This window comes from Oncorhynchus clarkii, chromosome 18, assembly GCF_045791955.1.
Source record: "Oncorhynchus clarkii lewisi isolate Uvic-CL-2024 chromosome 18, UVic_Ocla_1.0, whole genome shotgun sequence".
Taxonomy (NCBI): Eukaryota; Metazoa; Chordata; class Actinopteri; order Salmoniformes; family Salmonidae; genus Oncorhynchus; species Oncorhynchus clarkii.
In genome coordinates this window covers 4,705,255-4,725,785 of record NC_092164.1, presented here as the reverse complement: position 1 = coordinate 4,725,785, position 20,531 = coordinate 4,705,255, and the positions used below count along the sequence as shown (strand labels likewise).

The 20,531-nt window shown below is 44.8% G+C and overlaps 1 protein-coding gene across 3 annotated transcripts; it reads right to left on the bottom strand.

Moving 5' to 3' along the window:
- Positions 1-585: 585 nt before the first annotated feature.
- LOC139372909 (gamma-taxilin-like) lies at positions 586-20,425 on the bottom strand. 3 transcript variants are annotated; one of them, XR_011627495.1, is made up of 11 exons: positions 20,379-20,425; positions 18,754-19,027; positions 18,224-18,315; positions 17,657-17,827; positions 16,843-17,037; positions 13,196-13,315; positions 12,748-12,822; positions 5,014-5,106; positions 4,703-4,798; positions 4,015-4,532; positions 586-3,318 (listed from the first exon to the last, which is right to left on the bottom strand). XR_011627495.1 is itself a non-coding variant. In XM_071112766.1 (10 exons), the coding sequence occupies exons 2-10, from the start codon at positions 19,010-19,012 to the stop codon at positions 4,272-4,274; spliced, it is 1,443 nt and encodes a 480-aa protein (XP_070968867.1). In that variant the 5' UTR covers positions 19,013-19,027; positions 20,379-20,425; the 3' UTR covers positions 3,801-4,271. The 3 variants fall into 3 exon arrangements, 2 of the variants coding, with proteins under 2 accessions (XP_070968867.1, XP_070968866.1); XM_071112766.1 differs by lacking the exon at positions 586-3,318 and having other exon boundaries at positions 3,801-4,532; positions 17,576-17,827; XM_071112765.1 differs by lacking the exons at positions 586-3,318; positions 20,379-20,425 and adding an exon at positions 19,826-20,208 and having other exon boundaries at positions 3,801-4,532; positions 17,576-17,827.
- Positions 20,426-20,531: the final 106 nt, after the last annotated feature.

Here is a 20,531-nt window from a genome sequence, read left to right as displayed (position 1 = left end):
CTACATATCAGACCGACACCATTTACTGACTCCAACTGAATTATTCCACTGTGCTGTTTGCTACATATCAGACCGACACCATTTACTGACTCCAACTGAATTATTCCACTGTGCTGTTTGCTACATATCAGACCGACACCATTTACTGACTCCAACTGAATTATTCCACTGTGCTGTTTGCTACATATCAGACCGACACCATTTACTGACTCCAACTGAATTATTCCACTGTGCTGTTTGCTACATATCAGACCGACATCGCCACAAGTGGCTTCAAAGTCGGCCATTGGACCATTCGAGTATCAAAGCCAATGACGACTTTTCAAAACGCCAATTGTGTGTATTCTGGTTCCAGGAACCGATGGGTTGGACCAGAATCCAGACACATTCTGAATGGAAGTCGGCGTTACTGAGCCAGACTCAATTTTTCCTTCCGCCACAATAACGTCCGTGGGCATAGTGTTTGGCCAGAGCAAGGAGTCTGGGAAGCCACGCAAGGTTGTGTGTGTGTGTGTATACTGCCTAGAAATTAACTTCATTCACAAGACCAATTTAAACATCTAGGAAATTAAAATGACAACCAAGTTTGAAATTCTACAAAAGTTTATTGAAAAGCGAGAGACAGGACTATAAGAACATTTCACAATCTTATAAAGGGGAATGTGGGCTCAAAGCTTTCTAAACATGAACTAGCTCTGCTTTCACAGTTCTCACCTGCCGAGGTAGATGTCTTTACGTAACCTGAGTTTAACTGGCGGGCATCACAACAGCCTGAGCGCCAGTCTGTTTGTGCTTTTTGCCTACTTCATTGCTGTCAGTCAAGCCAAACATTTAGCATGACAATGAGTTGGCATAACAGCCCAAGCAGATGGACTCAAGCTACATCCAACAGTAAAGTATTGAACTTGATTTAGACTTGAGGGGGTTAAGATACCCCCTCCCCCCCCAAACTGTGGCTTGGACCCATCTTAACATTCACGTTTAACTTCAGGGGCTGTGCTCTGAATTACATCCTTATGACTTCACAAGACAATGTACGCTGGTGATATCTGAGGTTTCTAGGTCGATGACAGGGTGATCGGGCCAGTAGAGGAACCTGGGTAATGTTTATTAGGGCACAGATCCGATCACGGTTTAAATATTTTTCAGCTGGAAACAGTTTCCAGTGATTGAACCCAGTTTCAATTTGTTTTCTTGTTTGATGCCTAATGAACACAACAACCCTGACCTGGGGCCCAAAACCACCATCATTCTCATTACAAGAGATTGGTTACATTTGTTTCACATTGTCGGCAAGTATTTCCAATGCCAAATAAGTTCTTAGTGAACGTTCGCATCGTGTTTGAATTACATACGTTTCGTTTGTATAAAAAAAAATAGCAAATCACGTGTTTTCCAGTATAAAGTACAATATGAAAAGACACCTTATAAATCCATGTATTTTTTTGTTCTGTATTTTTGCTTCCAGAAATAAAACCAATTTCTGTCTAGAAAGAAGCCTATTTGGAGCCCAAGAAACATCACGTCCCATATAAATGTTCACTGGTCTGGAACAACCAAGTTACCAAGCAGACCCAGTTCCTGAAGGCCCACAGTGTCTGCAGTAAAGTGTTCACTGGTCTGAAACAACCAAGTTACCAAGCAGACCCAGTTCCTGAAGGCCCAGTGTCTGCAGTAAAGTGTTCACTGGTCTGAAACAACCAAGTTACCAAGCAGACCCAGTTCCTGAAGGCCCAGTGTCTGCAGTAAAGTGTTCACTGGTCTGAAACAACCAAGTTACCAAGCAGACCCAGTTCCTGAAGGCCCAGTGTCTGCAGTAAAGTGTTCACTGGTCTGAAACAACCAAGTTACCAAGCAGACCCAGTTCCTGAAGGCCCACAGTGTCTGCAGTAAAGTGCCTCACTGACTTCTCCAACCAAATGATCACACAGAAGTACAATTACATTGTGAGCCCTTAACCATTGGGTAAATGACCCAGTGAGCCCTTAACCATTGGGTAAATTGAACCGAATGCCCCCCTCTCCATCATGTGGAGGTATCAGTTAAGGAGAGCTGGAGAACAGTTTGGCCCTTGGCGTATTGGATTGATAGCCTGGTCCCAGGTCTATTGTGCTGTTTGTCAAGTTGGACCAGACAACACACAGATCTGGGGCCAGGCTACTGGAATTACAAACCAGGAAAGCCTGTAGATACAGCAGCATCAGAACCAGGGGTCCTCCTGCAGAAACTGGGAACCTACAATGACTGAACGTGCTGTCTGTTGACTGCATGGCATCTTGGTCAAAGCTGAACGGATTTAACCCTTTAGACTCAGTCTCATGTTAAAAGGACAGGGATGTTCCTTTTCAAGTCCCAGGTGCTTCAGAAAGGAGACTTGACTGAAACTAAACACCAGGGCTGAGGTATTAGAAAGCCAGTAGATTCCATCACGACAAGACAACGACTGAAATGGCCCAGCCATAGAAATACAAGTCAACCAATCATGTTACATTGACTTGACTGGGAATTCCCATCCTAGTAAATCTATGGTACCTGCTCTGAGATAAACATTGTATGTTTGCAACTCTTCTACTGTACAATGCCCTGCTATTTCTGGTCCTAGACAGAGATTAGATTCAGTTAGTCACGACGATGCAACAAGGCTACTTCAATATAGCAATATGCATACGCTAGAATTTAAATCCCACTACAATATCAGTTCAAAAGATATTTAATCTGAACACTGTTAAGAATTCTAAAAGATATTTAATCTGACTACAATTCCACAGCTCCAAAATATAGATTTTTCAATGGAAGAAAGCAGCACAGAGACCTGTCAGACTGTAGAGGAAATTGTGAGACGGGAGAAAGTATAATTTTAGTCCAACTGGAAAACTGCTGAACAACAGCCCTGTGACTGACCACGAGAAAGCTGCTGAACAACAGCCCTGTGACTGACCACGAGAAAGCTGCTGAACAACAGCCCTGTGACTGACCACGAGAAAGCTGCTGAACAACAGCCCTGTGACTGACCACGAGAAAGCTGCTGAACAACAGCCCTGTGACTGACCACGAGAAAGCTGCTGAACAACAGCCCTGTGACTGACCACGAGAAAGCTGCTGAACAACAGCCCTGTGACTGACCACGAGAAAGCTGCTGAACAACAGCCCTGTGACTGACCACGAGAAAGCTGCTGAACAACAGCCCTGTGACTGACCACGAGAAAGCTGCTGAACAACAGCCCTGTGACTGACCACGAGAAAGCTGCTGAACAACAGCCCTGTGACTGACCACGAGAAAGCTGCTGAACAACAGCCCTGTGACTGACCACGAGAAAGCTGCTGAACAACAGCCCTGTGACTGACCACGAGAAAGCTGCTGAACAACAGCCCTGTGACTGACCACGAGAAAGCTGCTGAACAACAGCCCTGTGACTGACCACGAGAAAGCTGCTGAACAACAGCCCTGTGACTGACCACGAGAAAGCTGCTGAACAACAGCCCTGTGACTGACCACGAGAAAGCTGCTGAATAACAGCCCTGTGACTGACCACGAGAAAGCTGCTGAACAACAGCCCTGTGACTGACCACGAGAAAGCTGCTGAACAACAGCCCTGTGACTGACCACGAGAAAGCTGCTGAACAACAGCCCTGTGACTGACCACGAGAAAACTGCTGAACAACAGCCCTGTGACTGACCACGAGAAAGCTGCTGAACAACAGCCCTGTGACTGACCACGAGAAAGCTGCTGAACAACAGCCCTGTGACTGACCACGAGAAAGCTGCTGAACAACAGCCCTGTGACTGACCACGAGAAAGCTGCTGAACAACAGCCCTGTGACTGACCACGAGAAAGCTGCTGAATAACAGCCCTGTGACTGACCACGGGAAAGCTGCTGAACAACAGCCCTGTGACTGACCACGAGAAAGCTGCTGAACAACAGCCCTGTGACTGACCACGAGAAAGCTGCTGAATAACAGCCCTGTGACTGACCACGAGAAAGCTGCTGAATAACAGCCCTGTGACTGACCACGAGAAAGCTGCTGAATAACAGCCCTGTGACTGACCAACAGCATGAAGACAATCATCTAAGAAAATACAAATGTGGTAGAAAAGGGGGGAGCCTCGTGCTCACCACAAAGCCCACTTTTACAATGTACAGTCAGGGCAAAAAGTATTATATTCATTGTTAATAATGCAGTCATTTTAATCTTAATTATAACTTTAACACACACAAAAAGATATACTGTATTCAAATACACCCCCCAAAAGGCAGAGGGGGTTAGTGGCTCAGTTGTCAAGTTGCTCTGTGGTGGAGGACTCTAGCTCCAGTTCAGGGGTAGTAAGGGGCTGCGTCTCTTCACCCCTCCCAGGCGGAGACATCTCATCCTGGGTAGACTCCTGGCTGGGCTGGGGGTCTGGAGGTCCCGTCCCCTCCTCTCCCAGTTTGGTGGTGAGGTCGTCCCTCTCCTTCTGCAAAGCCCGGCACAGTTTCTCCAGGCACTCCAGCTTCCCATGCAGGCCCTTGTAATGTTTGTCCCGCAGAGTCTTCTGGAGAGGACAAACAGCCAACGACATTCAACATCAGATATTCTACAATTAGGTGACATCATTCATTGAGATACTTTGTGAAATGTTACAGTACAAAATATTCTTAAACGTCTACTGCTATTAGTAAATGATAAAGTAAGACGGCCCGCTGGGAGAGTTTCTCATCTCACCTCCTCAGCCATCTGTAGCAGAGCCTGGTTGTTGGTCTCCCACTTCGTTCTCCACAGAGTCGTCTCCTTCTCCAGCTTCTTGATCTTCTTGGTCATCTGGAGAACAGAAAAAAGATCAGAGCTACAGAGAGGTCTGTCGACAGACCTAAACCCTCCCAGCTAGAGAGAGGTCTACAGACCTAAACCCTCCCAGCTACAGAGAGGTCTGTCGACAGACCTAAACCCTCCCAGCTAGAGAGAGGTCGACAGACCTAAACCCTTCCAGCTATATACCAAATAAAGTGTTTCGTGTTAAATGTTCAGTTCCAAACCTTCTCCATCTCCTGTCTGAAGGTAGTGAACACTTCGTTGCTTTTCGCCAGAGTGGTCTGGAACTCCTCAAACTTGTCCATGTACAAAGAGAGCTACAAATCACAAAACACATGTACACAGTCACCCTGCAAATATATACACATGTACACACAGTCACCCTGCAACTATATACACATGTACACACAGTCACCCTGCAAATATATACACATGTACACAGTCACCCTGCAAATATATACACATGAACACAGTCACCCTGCAAATATATACACATGAACACAGTCACATGAACACAGTCACCCTGCAAATATATACACATGAACACATAGTCCCCCTGCAAATATATAGACATGAACACACAGTCACATTAACACAGTCACCCTGCAAATATATAGACATGAACACAGTCACCCTGCAAATATATAGACATGAACACACAGTCACCCTGCAAATATATAGACATGAACACACAGTCACCCTGCAAATATATAGACATGAACACACAGTCACCCTGCAAATATATAGACATGAACACACAGTCACCCTGCAAATATATACACATTAACATAAAGTCAACCTCATATATATATATATATATATATATATATACACACACACACACACACACACAGTGCCTTGCGAAAGTATTCGGCCCCCTTGAACTTTGCGACCTTTTGCCACATTTCAGGCTTCAAACATAAAGATATAAAACTGTATTTTTTTGTGAAGAATCAACAAGTGGGACACAATCATGAAGTGGAACGACATTTATTGGATATTTCAAACTTTTTTAACAAATCAAAAACTGAAAAATTGGGTGTGCAAAATTATTCAGCCCCTTTACTTTCAGTGCAGCAAACTCTCTCCAGAAGTTCAGTGAGGATCTCTGAATGATCCAATGTTGACCTAAATGACTAATGATGATAAATACAATCCACCTGTGTGTAATCAAGTCTCCGTATAAATGCACCTGCACTGTGATAGTCTCAGAGGTCCGTTAAAAGCGCAGAGAGCATCATGAAGAACAAGGAACACACCAGGCAGGTCCGAGATACTGTTGTGAAGAAGTTTAAAGCCAGATTTGGATACAAAAAGATTTCCCAAGCTTTAAACATCCCAAGGAGCACTGTGCAAGCGATAATATTGAAATGGAAGGAGTATCAGACCACTGCAAATCTACCAAGACCTGGCCGTCCCTCTAAACTTTCAGCTCATACAAGGAGAAGACTGATCAGAGACGCAGCCAAGAGGCCCATGATCACTCTGGATGAACTGCAGAGATCTACAGCTGAGGTGGGAGACTCTGTCCTTAGGACAACAATCAGTCGTATATTGCACAAATCTGGCCTTTATGGAAGAGTGGCAAGAAGAAAGCCATTTCTTAAAGATATCCATAAAAAGTGTCGTTTAAAGTTTGCCACACGCCACCTGGGAGACACACCAAACATGTGGAAGAAGGTGCTCTGGTCAGATGAAACCAAAATTGAACTTTTTGGCAACAATGCAAAACGTTATGTTTGGCGTAAAAGCAACACAGCTGAACACACCATCCCCACTGTCAAACATGGTGGTGGCAGCATCATGGTTTGGGCCTGCTTTTCTTCAGCAGGGACAGGGAAGATGGTTAAAATTGATGGGAAGATGGATGGAGCCAAATACAGGACCATTCTGGAAGAAAACCTGATGGAGTCTGCAAAAGACCTGAGACTGGGACGGAGATTTGTCTTCCAACAAGACAATGATCCAAAACATAAAGCAAAATCTACAATGGAATGGTTGAAAAATAAACATATCCATGTGTTAGAATGGCCAAGTCAAAGTCCAGACCTGAATCCAATCGAGAATCTGTGGAAAGAACTGAAAACTGCTGTTCACAAATGCTCTCCATCCAACCTCACTGAGCTCGAGCTGTTTTGCAAGGAGGAATGGGAAAAAATGTCAGTCTCTCGATGTGCAAAACTGATAGAGACATACCCCAAGCGACTTACAGCTGTAATCGCAGCAAAAGGTGGCGCTACAAAGTATTAACTTAAGGGGGCTGAATAATTTTGCACGCCCAATTTTTCAGTTTTTGATTTGTTAAAAAAAGTTTGAAATATCCAATAAATGTCGTTCCACTTCATGATTGTGTCCCACTTGTTGTTGATTCTTCACAAAAAAATACAGTTTTATATCTTTATGTTTGAAGCCTGAAATGTGGCAAAAGGTCGCAAAGTTCAAGGGGGCCGAATACTTTCGCAAGGCACTGTACATAGCCACCACCCATATATATATATATAGCACATTGACACATTAGGTTGGAGTCATTAAAACTCGTTTTTCAACCACTCCCCAAATGTCTTGTCAACAAACTATCGTTTTGGCAAGTCGGTTACAACATCTACTTTGTGAATGACAAGTAATTTTTTCCAACAATTGTTTACAGACAGATTATTTCACTTATAATTCACTGTATCACAATTCCAGTGGGTCAGAAGTTTACATACACTAAGTTGACTGTGCCTTTAAACATCTTGGAAAATTCCAGAAAATTATGTCATGGCTTTAGAAGCTTCAGATAGGCTAATTGACATTATTTGAGTCAATTGGGGGTGTACCTGTGGATGTATTTCAAGGCCTACCTTCAAACTCAGTGCCTCTTTGCTTGACATCATGTGACAATCAAAAGATATCAGCCAAGACCTCAGAAAAGAAATTGTAGACCTCCACAAGTTTGGTTCTTCCTTGGGAACAATTTCCAAACGCCTGAAGGTACCACGTTCATCTGTACAAAAAATAGTACGCAAGTATAAACACCATGGGACCACGCAGCCGTCATACTGCTCAGGAAGGAAACGTGTTCTGTCTCCTAGAGATGAACTTACTTTGGTGCGAAAAGTGCAAATCAATCCCAGAACAACAGCAAAGGACCTTGTGAAGATGCTGGAGGAAACAGGTACAAAAGTATCTACATCCACAGTAAAACGAGTCCTATATCGACATAACCTGAAAGGCCAGTCAGCAAGAAAGAAGCCACTGCTCCAAAACCGCCATAAAAAGCCAGACTACAGTTTGCAACTGCACATGGGGACAAAGATCGTACTTTTTGGAGAAATGTCCCCTGGTCTGACGAAACAAAAATATAACTGTTTGCCATAATGACCATTGTTATGTTTGGAGGAAAAAGGGGAGGCTTGCAAGCCGAAGAACACCATCCCAACCGTGAAGCATGGGGGTGGCAGCATCATGTTGTTGGGGTGCTTTGCTGCAGGAGGGACTGGTGCATTTCACAAAATAAACAGAATCATGGAGGGAAAATGATGTGGTTGCAAATGGGTCTTCCAAATGGACAATGACCCCAAGCATGCTTCCAAAGTTGTGGAAAAATGGCTTAAAGACAACAAAGTCAAGGTATCTGAGTGGCCATCACAAAGCCCTGGCCTCAATCCCATAGACAATTTGTGGGCAGAACTGAAAAAGCGTGTGCGAGCAAGGAGGCCTACAAACTTGACTCAGTTACACCAGTTCTGTCAAGAGGAACGGGCCAAAATTCACCCAATTTATTGTGGGAAGCTTGTGGAAGGCTACCCAAAACATTTGTCCCAAGTTAAAACCAGTTGCACTTAGCCATCCCGGATCCGGGATCGTGAATACAGCCTGAAGCTCATTACCATAACGCAACGTTAACTATTCATGAAAATCGCAAATGAAATGAAATAAATATGCTAGCTCTCAAGCTTAGCCTTTTGTTAACAACACTGTCATCTCAGATCTTCAAAATATGCTTCTCAACCATAGGAAAACAATCATTTGTGTAACAGTAGCTAGCTAGCGTAGCATTTAGCGTTAGCATTCAGCAGGCAACATTTTCACAAAAACCAGAAAAGCATTCAAAAAAATAATTTACCTTTGAAGAACTTCAGATGTTTTTAATGAAGAGACTCTGTTAGATAGCAAATGTTCAGTTTTTCCTGAAAGATTATTTGTTTAGGAGAAATCGCTCTGTTTGGTGCGTGACGTTTGGCAACCAAAAAAACCCGAAAATCCAATCATCAAAACGCCAAACTTTTTTCCAAATTAACTCCATAATATTGACTGAAACATGGCAAACGTTGTTTAGAACCAATCTTCAAGGTGTTTTTTACATATCTCTTCGATGATATATCGTTAGTGGAAGTGTGCTTTCTGTCCTGAATCCCAGGAGAAAATGCCCGCAACTGAAGATTACGCACCAATTTAGACAAAGGACACCGGGCGGACCCCTGGAAAATGTAGTCTCTTATGGCCAATCTTCCAATGATATGCCTACAAATACGTCACAATGCTGCAGACATCTTGAAGAAACGACAGAAAGCGCAGGCTCGTTCCTGGTGCATTCACAGCCATATAAGGAGACATTGGAAAACAGAGCTTCAGAAATTCTGCTAATTTCCTGTTTGAAGTTTCATCTTGGTTTCGCCTGTAGCATGAGTTCTGTGGCACTCACAGATAATATCTTTGCAGTTTTGGAAACGTTAGACTGTTTTCTTTCCAAAGCTGTCAATTATATGCATAGTCGAGCATCTTTTCGTGACATAATATTGCGCATAAAACGGGCACGTTTTTTTATCCAATAATGAAATAGCGCCCCTATAGACTCAACAGGTTAAACAATTTTAAGGCAATGCTACCAAATACTAATTTAGTGTATGTAAACTTCTGACCCACTGGGAATGTGATGAAAGAAATGAAAACTATTACTACTATTATTCTGACATTCCACATTCTTAAAATAAAGTGGTGATCCTAACTGACCTAAAACAGGGAATTTATACCTGGATTAAATGTCAGGAATTGTAAAAAACTGAGTTTAAATGTAGTTGGCTAAGGTGCATGTAAACTTCCGACTTAACTGTATATACACATACAGTCACCCTCCATATAAACACACATTCACCCTCCATATAAACACACATTCACATACAGTCACCCTCCATATTAACACAGTCACCCTCCGTATAAACAGTCACCCTCCGTATAAACACACATTCACATACAGTCACCCTCCATATAAACACACATTCACATACAGTCACCCTTCATATAAACACACATTCACATACAGTCACCCTCCATATAAACACACATTCACATACAGTCACCCTCCATATAAACACACATTCACATACAGTCACCCTCCATATAAACACAGTCACCCTCCGTATAAACACATTCACATACAGTCACCCTCCATATAAACACAGTCACCCTCCGTATAAACACATTCACATACAGTCACCCTCCATATAAACACATTCAAATACAGTCACCCTCCATATAAACACATTCATATACAGTCACCCTCCATATAAACACATTCATATACAGTCACCCTCCATATAAACACATTCATATACAGTCACCCTCCATATAAACACATTCATATACAGTCACCCTCCATATAAACACACATTCACATACAGTCACCCTCCATATAAACACACATTCACATACAGTCACCCTCCATATAAACACACATTCACATACAGTCACCCTTCATATAAACACAGTCACCCTCCGTATAAACACATTCACATAGTCACCCTCCATATAAACACAGTCACCCTCCGTATAAACACATTCACATACAGTCACCCTCCATATAAACACATTCAAATACAGTCACCCTCCATATAAACACATTCATATACAGTCACCCTCCATATAAACACATTCATATACAGTCACCCTCCATATAAACACATTCATATACAGTCACCCTCCATATAAACACATTCACATACAGTCACCATCCATATTAACACAGTCACCCTCCGTATAAACACATTCACATAGTCACCCTCCATATAAACACAGTCACCCTCCGTATAAACACATTCACATACAGTCACCCTCCATATAAACACATTCAAATACAGTCACCCTCCATATAAACACATTCATATACAGTCACCCTCCATATAAACACATTCACATACAGTCCCCCTCCATATAAACACATTCATATACAGTCACCCTCCATATAAACACACATTCACATACAGTCACCCTCCATATAAACACATTCACATACAGTCACCCTCCATATAAACACATTCATATACAGTCCCCCTCCATATAAACACATTCACATACAGTCACCCTCCATATAAACACACATTCAAATACAGTCACCCTCCATATAAACACACATTCACATACAGTCACCCTCCATATAAACACATTCAAATACAGTCACCCTCCATATAAACACATTCATATACAGTCACCCTCCATATAAACACATTCATATACAGTCACCCTCCATATAAACACATTCATATACAGTCACCCTCCATATAAACACATTCATATACAGTCACCCTCCATATAAACACACATTCACATACAGTCACCCTCCATATAAACACACATTCACATACAGTCACCCTCCATATAAACACACATTCACATACAGTCACCCTTCATATAAACACAGTCACCCTCCGTATAAACACATTCACATAGTCACCCTCCATATAAACACAGTCACCCTCCGTATAAACACATTCACATACAGTCACCCTCCATATAAACACATTCAAATACAGTCACCCTCCATATAAACACATTCATATACAGTCACCCTCCATATAAACACATTCATATACAGTCACCCTCCATATAAACACATTCATATACAGTCACCCTCCATATAAACACATTCACATACAGTCACCATCCATATTAACACAGTCACCCTCCGTATAAACACATTCACATAGTCACCCTCCATATAAACACAGTCACCCTCCGTATAAACACATTCACATACAGTCACCCTCCATATAAACACATTCAAATACAGTCACCCTCCATATAAACACATTCATATACAGTCACCCTCCATATAAACACATTCACATACAGTCCCCCTCCATATAAACACATTCACATACAGTCCCCCTCCATATAAACACATTCACATACAGTCACCCTCCATATAAACACATTCACATACAGTCACCCTCCATATAAACACACATTCACATACAGTCACCCTCCATATAAACACATTCACATACAGTCACCCTCCATATAAACACATTCACATACAGTCACCCTCCATATAAACACATTCACATACAGTCACCCTCCATATAAACACATTCACATACAGTCCCCCTCCATATAAACACATTCACATACAGTCACCCTCCATATAAACACACATTCACATACAGTCACCCTCCATATAAACACATTCACATACAGTCACCCTCCATATAAACACATTCACATACAGTCCCCCTCCATATAAACACATTCACATACAGTCACCCTCCATATAAACACACATTCACATACAGTCACCCTCCATATAAACACACATTCACATACAGTCACCCTCCATATAAACACACATTCACATACAGTCACCCTCCATATAAACACACATTCACATACAGTCACCCTCCATATAAACACACATTCACATACAGTCACCCTCCATATAAACACATTCACATACAGTCACCCTCCATATAAACACACATTCACATACAGTCACCCTCCATATAAACACATTCACATACAGTCCCCCTCCATATAAACACATTCATATACAGTCACCCTCCATATAAACACATTCACATACAGTCACCCTCCATATAAACACACATTCAAATACAGTCACCATCCATATAAACACATTCACATACAGTCACCATCCATATAAACTGACTGCCAGAACAGGGAAGGAAAAGGCAGCTAGTTACCTGCTGTTTGAGCTGCGTCTCCTGTTCCTTCAACAGCTCACATTCATGTCTCCACTCTGTGGCGTCTTTCAGGAGCTGAACAGGAGACGGGAAATGGTCACAACTTCTGACAAACAGACAACCGATACAATCAATGAGTCAACGCAAGCAAACAGACAACCGATACAATCAATGAGTCAACGCAAACAGACAACCGATACAATCAATGAGTCAACGCAAACAGACAACCGATACAATCAATGAGTCAACGCAGACAGACAACGGTCACTAACTTCCAGTTATTAGAGAGAAACACAGTGTCCTGGGTTGTGTTCATTAGGCACCTGGACCTCATTTTAAGTTGCAATTGAAGAACGTTTCCAGTTGTGTTCCCCAATGGAACACAACCCTCCAGTTATTTGTAGCTAGCTAGAGCATCATCATAACAACCCATGGCAGTGGGACTCACAAAGTCTCTCTCTCTCTGCTGCTTCCCCTCCAACTCTCTCATCAGCTCAGCTGTCCTCTGGAGCTTGGCATCCACCAACTGCTGCTGCTTCTCCTTGTGCTTGAACACCTTGTCAATGTGCTGGGGACACAGACAGACAGGACACCGTGTCAATGTGCTGGGGACACAGACAGACAGACAGAACACCTTGTCAATGTTCTGGGGACAGACAGAAAGGACACCTTGTCAATGTGCTGGGGACAGACAGAAAGGACACCTTGTCAATGTGCTGGGGACAGACAGGACACCTTGTCAATGTGCTGGGGACAGACAGACAGGACACCATGTCAATGTGCTGGGGACAGACAGACAGGACACCATGTCAATGTGCTGGGGACAGACAGAAAGGACACCTTGTCAATGTGCTGGGGACAGACAGGACACCATGTCAATGTGCTGGGGACAGACAGACAGAACACCATGTCAATGTGCTGGGGACAGACAGACAGGACACCATGTCAATGTGCTGGGGACAGACAGACAGGACACCATGTCAATGTGCTGGGGACAGACAGACAGGACACCTTGTCAATGTGCTGGGACAGACAGACAGGACACCATGTCAATGTGCTGGGGACAGACAGACAGAACACCTTGTCAATGTGCTGGGGACAGACAGGACACCGTGTCAATGTGCTGGGGACAGACAGGACACCTTGTCAATGTGCTGGGGACAGACAGGACACCCTGTCAATGTGCTGGGACAGACAGGACACCTTGTCAATGTGCTGGGACAGACAGAAAGGACACCTTGTCAATGTGCTGGGGACAGACAGACAGACAGACCACCTTGTCAATGTGCTGGGACAGACAGGACACCTTGTCAATGTGCTGGGACAGACAGGACACCTTGTCAATGTGCTGGGGACAGACAGGACACCTTGTCAATGTGCTGGGACAGACAGGACACCATGTCAATGTGCTGGGGACAGACAGACAGGACACCTTGTCAATGTGCTGGGACAGACAGGACACCATGTCAATGTGCTGGGGACAGACAGACAGGACACCTTGTCAATGTGCTGGGGACAGACAGAAAGAACACCTTGTCAATGTGCTGGGGACAGACAGGACACCGTGTCAATGTGCTGGGGACAGACAGAAAGGACACCCTGTCAATGTGCTGGGACAGACAGAAAGGACACCTTGTCAATGTGCTGGGACAGACAGAAAGGACACCTTGTCAATGTGCTGGGGACAGACAGACAGACAGAACACCTTGTCAATGTGCTGGGGACAGACAGGACACCATGTCAATGTGCTGGGGACAGACAGGACACCCTGTCAATGTGCTGGGGACAGACAGGACACCCTGTCAATGTGCTGGGGACAGACAGGACACCTTGTCAATGTGCTGGGGACAGACAGGTCACCGTGTCAATGTGCTGGGGACAGACAGGACACCGTGTCAATGTGCTGGGGACAGACAGGACACCGTGTCAATGTGCTGGGGACAGACAGAACACCGTGTCAATGTGCTGGGACAGACAGGACACCTTGTCAATGTGCTGGGACAGACAGGACACCTTGTCAATGTGCTGGGACAGACAGGACACCTTGTCAATGTGCTGGGACAGACAGGACACCTTGTCAATGTGCTGGGACAGACAGGACACCTTGTCAATGTGCTGGGACAGACAGGACACCTTGTCAATGTGCTGGGACAGACAGGACACCTTGTCAATGTGCTGGGACAGACAGGACACCATGTCAATGTGCTGGGGACAGACAGGACACCATGTCAATGTGCTGGGGACAGACAGGACACCATGTCAATGTGCTGGGGACAGACAGGACACCGTGTCAATGTGCTGGGGACAGACAGACAGGACACCGTGTCAATGTGCTGGGGACAGACAGACAGGACACCTTGTCAATGTGCTGGGGACAGACAGACAGGACACCTTGTCAATGTGCTGGGGACAGACAGACAGGACACCTTGTCAATGTGCTGGGGACAGACAGACAGGACACCTTGTCAATGTGCTGGGGACAGACAGACAGGACACCTTGTCAATGTGCTGGGGACGGACGGACAGACAGACAGACAGACAGACAGACAGGACACCATGTCAATGTGCTGGGGACAGACAGGACACCATGTCAATGTGCTGGGGACAGACCAGAGATAAAGCTAGATGGAACTTCCTCCATGCGTCAGATTTCCAGAGGCTCTTAAATGCTGAAAAATACACCTAGTAAAAAAAGATTCATCGGGGCAATTCCAAACTAAATCCCACTAAAAGTAATCGTCTCATCAAAGCACCAATCAGACTGCTCCTACATGTTGTAGGTCGGCCATAGGCACCTGACTAGAGACAGAAGGGGTAGAGAGAGAACGAGGGGGAGAGAGAGACAGAAGGGGTAGAGAGAGAACGAGGGGGAGAGAGAGACAGAAGGGGTAGAGAGAGAGAGAACGATGGGGAGAGAGAGACAGAAGGGGTAGAGAGAGAGAGAATGATGGGGAGAGAGAGACAGAAGGGGTAGAGAGAGAGAACGATGGGGAGAGAGAGACAGAAGGGGTAGAGAGAGACAGAAGGGGTAGAGAGAGAGAAGGGGTAGAGAGAGAGAACGATGGGGAGAGAGAGACAGAAGGGGTAGAGAGAGAGAACGAGGGGGAGAGAGAGACAGAAGGGGTAGAGAGAGAACGAGGGGGAGAGAGACAGAAGGGGTAGAGAGAGAGAACGAGGGGGAGAGAGAGAGAACGAGGGGGAGAGAGAGAGAACGAGGGGGAGGGAGAGACAGAAGGGGTAGAGAGAGAGAGAACGAGGGGGAGAGAGAGACAGAAGGGGTAGATAGAGAGAGAACGAGGGGGAGAGAGAGACAGAAGGGGTAGATAGAGAGAGAACGAGGGGGAGGGAGAGACAGAAGGGGTAGATAGAGAGAGAACGAGGGGGAGGGAGAGACAGAAGGGGTAGAGAGAGAGAACGAGGGGGAGGGAGAGACAGAAGGGGTAGAGAGAGAACGAGGGGGAGAGAGAGACAGAAGGGGTAGAGAGAGAGAACGATGGGGAGAGAGAGAGAAGGGGTAGAGAGAGAGAACGATGGGGAGAGAGAGACAGAAGGGGTAGAGAGAGAGAGAACGAGGGGGAGAGAGAGACAGAAGGGGTAGAGAGAGAACGAGGGGGAGAGAGAGACAGAAGGGGTAGAGAGAGAACGAGGGGGAGAGAGAGACAGAAGGGGTAGAGAGAGAGAACGATGGGGAGAGAGAGACAGAAGGGGTAGAGAGAGAGAACGAGGGGGAGAGAGAGACAGAAGGGGTAGAGAGAGAGAACGATGGGGAGAGAGAGACAGAAGGGGTAGAGAGAGAACGAGGGGGAGAGAGAGACAGAAGGGGTAGAGAGAGAGAGAACGATGGGGAGAGAGACAGAAGGGGTAGAGAGAGAACGAGGGGGAGAGAGAGACAGAAGGGGTAGAGAGAGAGAACGATGGGGAGAGAGACAGAAGGGGTAGAGAGAGAGAACGAGGGGGAGAGAGAGACAGAATGGGTAGAGAGAGAACGAGGGGGAGGGAGAGACAGAATGGGTAGAGAGAGAACGAGGGGGAGGGAGAGACAGAATGGGAGGAATAGAGAGAATGTGTGCATTTGAAAAGACCTCGTCCTCCTACCTCCTCCCTGAGCTCGTACTGTTTGATGAGTTTGTTGAGTTTCTGGGCCAGCTCCATGTTCTCCTGGCGCAGCTTGGAGTTGTGAGTGTTGTGCTGTTCCATCTGTACCTCGATCTGGTTCAGCGTCATCTGGAAGTGAAGGGTGGCCTCCTTCCGATGCTCCTCATACTCTCTGGACCGTTGCATGTTGTCATCCTGACATGGGATATGACAAAACGGTAAATTTGCTAAAACAATGGTAACAAGGATGGGGGTCAATTCTGTTTTCGATTCATGAATTCTATTGAAATTGTATTCATTCATAACAAATATTTTCTATGAAGAGAATTGACTGAACTTCCGGAATTGACTGAATTTAAACCTAAATCGAACCCAACCCCTGAATACTCCCTGTATGTAAGCTCCATTCTTGTGGATTCAATTTCATTCCTCGTGTTAGTTACTGTTTTATTTGTGCTACTCTACATCGTTGGGAAAGGTCAGTAAGCAAGCATTTCACTGTAAAGTCCAGTTGTATTCAGAGCATGTGATGAATACAATGTGATTTGATACAAGCATAGAGATCCTATGATTCTATATGTAGTTCAATGAGTACACAGGCTTACAGTAGCCACTAACTGACTTGCTGTGTGACACTCTCCTCACTACCTACCTTGAGGGTCTTATTGTGTCTCTGCAGTTCCCTACAGAGGTTCTCCAGCTTGCTGCTTGACAGACTCTCCTCACTACCTACCTTGAGGGTCTTATTGTGTCTCTGCAGTTCCCTACAGAGGCTCTCCAGCTTGCTGCGTGACAGACTCTCCTCACTACCTACCTTGAGGGTCTTATTGTGTCTCTGCAGTTCCCTACAGAGGCTCTCCAGCTTGCTGCGTGACAGGATGGCCTTGCTGTGTTCACTCTGCAGGTGGATCTTCTCTTTGACCATCTGGGACTGCTTCTTCTGCAGCACCTTCACCTGCTTCTGTATACTGCGGCTCTCCTCCAGCTGTCAATCAATCAATCAATCAATCAATCAAAGCTGTCGCAGGACACAAAGGCGTAGTGATACTCAAAACACCATTTGAACAGAGATTCAAATGAGACCTGGTTAGTGTTCATTAGGCATGAAATGGAAGAAAACTAACTGAATTGGTGTAATTAGAAATTCTCGTTTTGCTTTCGGTTGCAAAATAGTTTTGCCATCGTGTGCACTAATAAATACAACCCGGGGTATACAATCTCAAGACACAAATAGGGATGAACATGTTTAGCTGATCAACTAGCAGCGGCCCACTGCAATTGGCCCACTGCAATTGGCCCACTGCAATTGGCCCACTGCAATTTATTAGATGAAAATAATCCCTTAAAGCAGCATAGACATGTGGAGGCTTCCAGCTCTTACCGAATCAGCATACTTCTTGCACAAAGCGGCCAGCTTCTCCTCTGGCGAGGCTAGTGTGGTCAGGGCTTGCATCAGTAAGAGAACCTCTTTTCCTGTTACAAAACAACAAGTGAAGAGATCAGCCAGCTTCTCCTCTGGCAAGGCTATTGTGGTCAGGGCTTGCATCAGTAAGAGAACCTCTTTTCCTGTTACAAAACAACAAGTGAAGAGATCAACCACTTCTCCTCTGGGGAGGCTAGTGTGGTCAGGGCTTGCATCAGTAAGAGAACCTCTTTTCCTGTTACAAAACAACAAGTGAAGAGATCAACCACTTCTCCTCTGGGGAGGCTAGTGTGGTCAGGGCTTGCATCAGTAAGAGAACCTCTTTTCCTGTTACAAAACAACAAGTGAAGAGATCAACCACTTGTCATGGTTGAAGAGGAAGGGACATTCTCAATAACTTGGCTAAAATCACCATGACAGCATGCAGTGGTTTCCATATATTACCTCACACGCGTTAGACAGGCAACGACAGTCTCGTATTAACCTACCCAATCCCTTTGGGTCCTTGATCTTGCCACCGCCACCACCGCCTGGGTCCAGTTCAGCATTGTTGGGGTCCAGGGGGCAGTCCTCTCTCCCTGGAGTCTCCCCTCTCACCTCCTCACTGCAGCAGCTACTGACCAGCTCAAACATCCCCAGGTGCTCCTGGCTACCTGGGCTGTCCAGCTCTGGAGGGGAGCTGCTGCCAGATCCCCCCACTAGCCCCCGAGTCGCCACCTCCATTCCACAGAACCCTGCAGCCTCCATGATATTGGTCCCAAACTGGAAAAGAGGAAAAGTTAACTCAGTGAAATATAGGTGGTCGTATCCACCTGACTATTTGAGTACACCTGACCATGTAAGCATTGATTCAATTCGTTAACAGAACCGGTTCATACTTGATCATTCACTGATCTTGTCAGCGGTGTGTAACTTATTTCAATAGCCTCAACAACACTTGTAAACATTGACAGTAATGAGACAGCAAGTTAGCAACCACATGCTGTCCTCCGGACTCTAGCAAGGCACCAACTCTAGCAGGGCAAGACAGGTCCCCACCTTTAACTCTGATCTGACCAAGGGTCACTAAGTTCAGATCATTCTAATAACTAGGGTAGCATTGGCAGTAGTGGTAACTATAGTTATTCATATATTAATGAAACACTGGACCACAGTTCCCTCAACAATCAATCAAGAAGGGATAGAATCCTTTAAGAAGATAGTTGAGGATTACCACGTGCTAGACCTAACAGCACCAACAGAAGGACTCGCCATATAAATCAGCACAGGAACCCCTCAATTCCCTTGATTTAGTTAACTGCCTAGATAACCCGGACACCGAAGATAAAATAATTATCCGACTGAACACAAGTGAAGGATGTAGCCTAAACACCGCTGTTGCAGTTACACTCGTACGTTAGTTCAATCAATTTAGACACCCAAACAAGTAAATTTGCCACACAGTAGTGGCAATAAAACTAGCTACCTAACGTTGGCTAGTTTTGATATATTATTAGCAGGCACTAGCTAGCCAATTCGTGTTAGCTAATAACCTCCAAACAATTAAGTGACTTTACCTACCCAGCTAATAGCTATACTGATAGGAAAACATTGAGCCATGTATCGGCTACGCTAAAGCTAATGGATGTAGCTAGCGAGCCACAGATCTAAATAATCTAGTTAGCATAGCTATAACGTTAGTCACAGTAACCTTTGGTATGCTAGGCTAGCTAGCTTTGACACGAGCTAGCTGTAGGTTAGCTTGTTAGCTGAGTAACAAATCCAACGTTGACATTCAACTCAACAAAAATTGTGGACTAAAGTGTTTCTATCAAGTATTGATTGATGTATGGATTATTGAACGTAAGTATAGAAAGAAAATACCACCAAGCAATAAGTCGCAAACTGTTTGGGTTTGGCAGGTGCGTGAGTCCACACTGTGCCAACTTATGCTAAGCTAACAACCTGTCACTGGCAAACTATGCTATGGACTTCCTTAGTAAATAAAACATGTTTTAACACTTCGCGTTCTCTTTTGTTTGACTGTTACATGTTACAATCATTAAGAAATACAGACATAATTTGTGTAGGGTCAGTGAAACACAGAAAAGGGCGTAAAAGTACCACACTGTACCTGTATGTTTTTACTGTTTAAATCGACCCTGTCTCTGGCATCGGAGTGTGTCGCTATGATGTGACGCAATATATAAGGACGGGGGCGGGGCTGCTTGACCCTATTGTCATGTTGCATAAACAACACCAAAACAAAACCCTTCCCTATACAGCC

What these genes read in the sequence shown, in the direction of transcription:
- LOC139372909 (XM_071112765.1), bottom strand. Translation starts at nt 19,864, where the DNA reads ATGGCTCAATGTTTTCCTATCAGTATAGCTATTAGCTGG. An exon ending in AGACGCAGCTCAAACAGCAG is followed by an intron (nt 5,107 to 12,747) that starts GTAACTAGCTGC and finishes TGTGATTTGTAG; the next exon opens with CTCTCTTTGTACATGGACAA. An exon ending in TGCTACAGATGGCTGAGGAG is followed by an intron (nt 4,533 to 4,702) that starts GTGAGATGAGAA and finishes TGTCCTCTCCAG; the next exon opens with AAGACTCTGCGGGACAAACA.